Genomic DNA, 3,968 nt, shown 5'->3' on the forward strand with positions numbered 1-3,968 from the left:
TTCCGTGTGTGTGTGTGTGTGTGTGTGTGTGTGTGTGTGTGCGTGTGTGTGTGTGTGTGTGTGTGTGTGTGGATGTAGGTAAACCTCTCATAACTTTTGAACCGCTTGCCCGCTTTGATCGCGATTCATGCCATTCCTCTGAAAGCGGCCAGCCAAACTTAGATTTGGAATATACTTTGGCAATCCATTCGGACCGGTAGATTTTGAGAATTCTTCAAAAAACTACAAAAAAAATTTTTTTTTAATGTGGTTTTTTGAAAATAACTTTTAAACGGCTTTACCGATCAATCCTAAAAACTAATCAGCTCTTAAGATCAAAAACCACTTTGATCGCCGCCACAGCCCGGCCAAAATCGATTCGTTCGTGAGTTATCGTTGACGAAAGAAAACCGAAAAAAGCTTTTCGGAAATTCACCTCTGAAATTTTTGCTCTATCAATTTAAACCTTGAAGATCTCTATACATAAAGCTTAAAACTGTCGAATGCTACCAACTGCGTGAAAATCAGTTTATTTAATTCAAAAGCAATATTAGATTTGAAAATTCAAAAAATAGTGTTTTATCAAACTTCTCTATCAAGCTTTTTGAGCTCGACAAGCTTAAAAGTTGCATAAAGATATTTTTGAGCTAGCCGGAGAGCTCAAAATAATACACAATGGTAGTATTTACATGAGCTCGAAGAGCTCAAAAACGTCATAAGTGCAATTTCAAGCGTTTAGGTATAGAATTGACGGGAAGTTGCAGGGATGGCCTTCAGGGTCAATCGTTTTCCAGATTTTTTTTTCAAATTTATTGTTAATTCGAAAAAAACGAATGCAGTTTCTCTAAAATTTATGCCTCACGAATCGTACGTATCAGATATATGAGAATAAGTGTGATAAAACATTTGTCAAAAAGTTATGAATAAGTCATAAACGTTATTCTTGAACTAATACAAAATATAAAACATTCTTTGAAAAAATTGGAAATCTAAAAGCTAAATGAAGAGTAATTTGATATAAACTTTTGTGGATGTACACACATTGACACCTTTTATTTTTAGGACAAGCCACCCGTCTTACTTACTGGAAACGGAGCTCCGATCGCCAATAAAACAGCAAGTCTTACAGTTGGGCCACGAGGACCTTTACTTCTACAAGATTTTGTGTACCTGGATGAACAGACGCATTTTGATAGAGAAAGAATTCCAGAGAGAGTTGTCCACGCTAAAGGCGCAGGTATTTTAAAATTATAATTTTATGATTTTATTATTAAATATTGTTAGTCCGAATAGTTAGATAAGAAAATTGCTTAAATTTTACAGGTGCATTCGGTTGCTTTGAAGTTACTAATGATATTACGCAATATACGAGAGCTAAAATATTCTCAAAAATTGGCAAAAAAACTCCTATAGCCGTACGTTTTTCTACTGTAGGCGGAGAAAGTGGATCGGCCGACACAGTGAGGTATATATGAAAAAAATGTTCTTATGTTTGGCTTAAAAAATATAATTTTTGTAATTATACGGTTAAAAATTTAGCCATACTATTGTTCATTTTATGTAAAAAAAATATTCGACACAAATAATTTACGCCGATTTTTTCATTTTGTATTCATAGAGATCCACGCGGTTTTGCTGTGAAATTTTATACCGAGGAAGGAATATGGGATCTTGTTGGAAACAATACTCCAATCTTTTTCGTGAAAGATCCTCTACTTTTTCCAAGTTTCATTCACACACAGAAACGAAATCCAGTAACTCACTTGAAAGATATGGATATGTTTTGGGATTTTCTTTCACTCCGACCTGAATCAACTCATCAAGTTATGATATTATTTAGTGATCGTGGTATACCCGATGGTTATCCTCATATGAATGGATATGGTTCTCATACATTTAAACTTGTTAATAATAATAATGAGTTTGTTTATTGTAAATTTCATTACAAGGTAAAAATTATTTATCTTTTTTCAATATTTCACTAAAAATACCGATCATCGTAGTTATTTAAAAGCAGAATGTATTTCATTTTTTAACGGTAGTACATTCCTGCAACTTGGTCGCCTTTATATATTTATAAAGGTTGCCCCTGGAATTTTGCAACACGGTTTCCAGAACCGAACCGAGCAACAGAAATATCGAAGGGTCGAGAGAAATTGTGATTAGGCTTACAAAAATAATAACAAATTAAATTAATCTCAACTAGAGAGTTATTTAATTAAGGTAGTTTAAGCTCCAAATGACTTCAACTTGACCCCATATTTTTAACTTCCCGCTAAGAAAGTTGAAAATTTTCAAAAATCGGGAACTTACTGTTTTAACCCCATTTTCCGAAAATCGAGTTTTCATCAGATTTTGACGTTTTGAGGTCCTAGGAAGCTTCCCTGACTATCCCCGCGATGGTGTCTGTATGTATGTATGGATGTGTGTGTATGTGTGTGTATGTATGTATGTAAACCTCTCATAACTTTTGAACGGCTGGACCGATTTGATCGCGGTTGGTGTCATTCGAAAGAGCTTAATCAAACTTAGATTTTGAATACAATTTGGACCAATTCAGACCAGTAGATTTTGAGAAATCGCAAAAAAACTGAAAAAAAAAATTTTTTCCAAAACTGGTTTTTTTGAAATAACTTTTAAATGGCTTTACCGATCAATTCCAAAAACAACATAAAAAAACCACGTCGATCGCCATCAGTCCGGTCAAAATCGGTTGATTCGTTCGTGAGTTATCGTTGACAAAAGAAAACCGAAAAAATTGTTTTTTGGAATTACTCCGAAGTTTTTCGTTCTATTAATTTAAACTTGAAAATTTTTCATGAAGCTTAAAAAACTGCGTCGAATGCCACCAACCGCGTGAAAATCGGTTCATTCATTCAAAAGTTATTGCGATTTGAAAATTAAAAAAATAGTGTTTTATCAAACTCCTATCAAACTTTTGAGCTCGAAGAGCTCAAAAGCATACAAAAGCTATTTTTTTAAGCTCGGAGAGCTCAAAATAACACACAAATTGTATTTATGAGCTCGAAGAGCTCAAAAACGTCATAAGTGCAATTTCAAGCGTTTAGGTATAGAATTGGCGGGAAGTTGCAGGGATGGCCTTCAGGGTCAACCATTTTCCTAATTTTTTTATATTCAGTCGAAAGATTATGATTTAATACGTCTGTAGAAAAAAAATCCGATTTTTTTACCTCACCGTTTAAGAGATATAATTAATTAAAGTTTTGCAAAAATACACGGTCTCTTATAAGTGTCCTTGTTCAATAACTCCGGAAATGGAGGATTTATAAAAAATCGGCAAACTTGACCCAATAAAAAAAAACTTTCCAATAGATAGAACAATGTTTCATATATATTCTATCAAAATTTGATAACGATTTACCACATAGTTTTAATTTAATTAATTTTTTATTATAAAAAATTGGTTTCTAACTTTGTTGTTTGTCGGAGACATTACTCCTCCATTTTTATTAGGGGAAAAATGGCGACTTCTCGGTGCGCGGCAAATTTGAAATTGAATTATAATCATAAAGTTTTTTTGCATTAAAATAAATTGTTATTAAACATATATTAAAAGTTCATATAAATTGTAACATATTAAAGTGATATTTGCAAATTTAAACAATAAATGAACACCGTGAGCAACTGTTGTAAGTACCGACCTTACATAACCTATAACAGTTGTTATTGTTTTGTGACAGCCCAGTACTTGTCAGTTGATATTTTAATAGTTATATTACTATAATTATTTGACCATAATTATGAATTAAATTTAATCAATTAAATTTTGATTAGAATAATTTTATATTTTATACTATTTTCCGAGTGATCTCTTGCAAAAAAGAAAAACAAAATATCTATCAATTTGACCTTGGAATGCGACGATCAAACTACCTTAAGAACAATAATCCAAATTTTTTTACAATATTTTACACACACTCTATTTTCCTTACAATTAAATTTTTTATTTTACGCTGTCCACTGGACCC

The 3,968-nt window shown here is 32.4% G+C and overlaps 1 protein-coding gene across 1 annotated transcript; it reads left to right on the plus strand.

The window, feature by feature from the left end:
* Positions 1-1,041: 1,041 nt before the first annotated feature.
* Positions 1,042-2,036, plus strand: LOC123274823 (catalase-like; the record flags this gene model as incomplete). Its single annotated transcript, XM_044742559.1, has 4 exons — positions 1,042-1,216; positions 1,303-1,444; positions 1,598-1,928; positions 2,016-2,036. Coding segments are annotated over 4 exons (654 nt in total), but the record flags the coding sequence as incomplete, so codon positions are not given.
* Between the last annotated feature and the right edge of the window lie 1,932 nt (positions 2,037-3,968).

The sequence above is a fragment of the Cotesia glomerata genome, unplaced genomic scaffold, assembly GCF_020080835.1.
Source record: "Cotesia glomerata isolate CgM1 unplaced genomic scaffold, MPM_Cglom_v2.3 scaffold_796, whole genome shotgun sequence".
NCBI lineage: Eukaryota > Metazoa > Arthropoda > Insecta > Hymenoptera > Braconidae > Cotesia > Cotesia glomerata.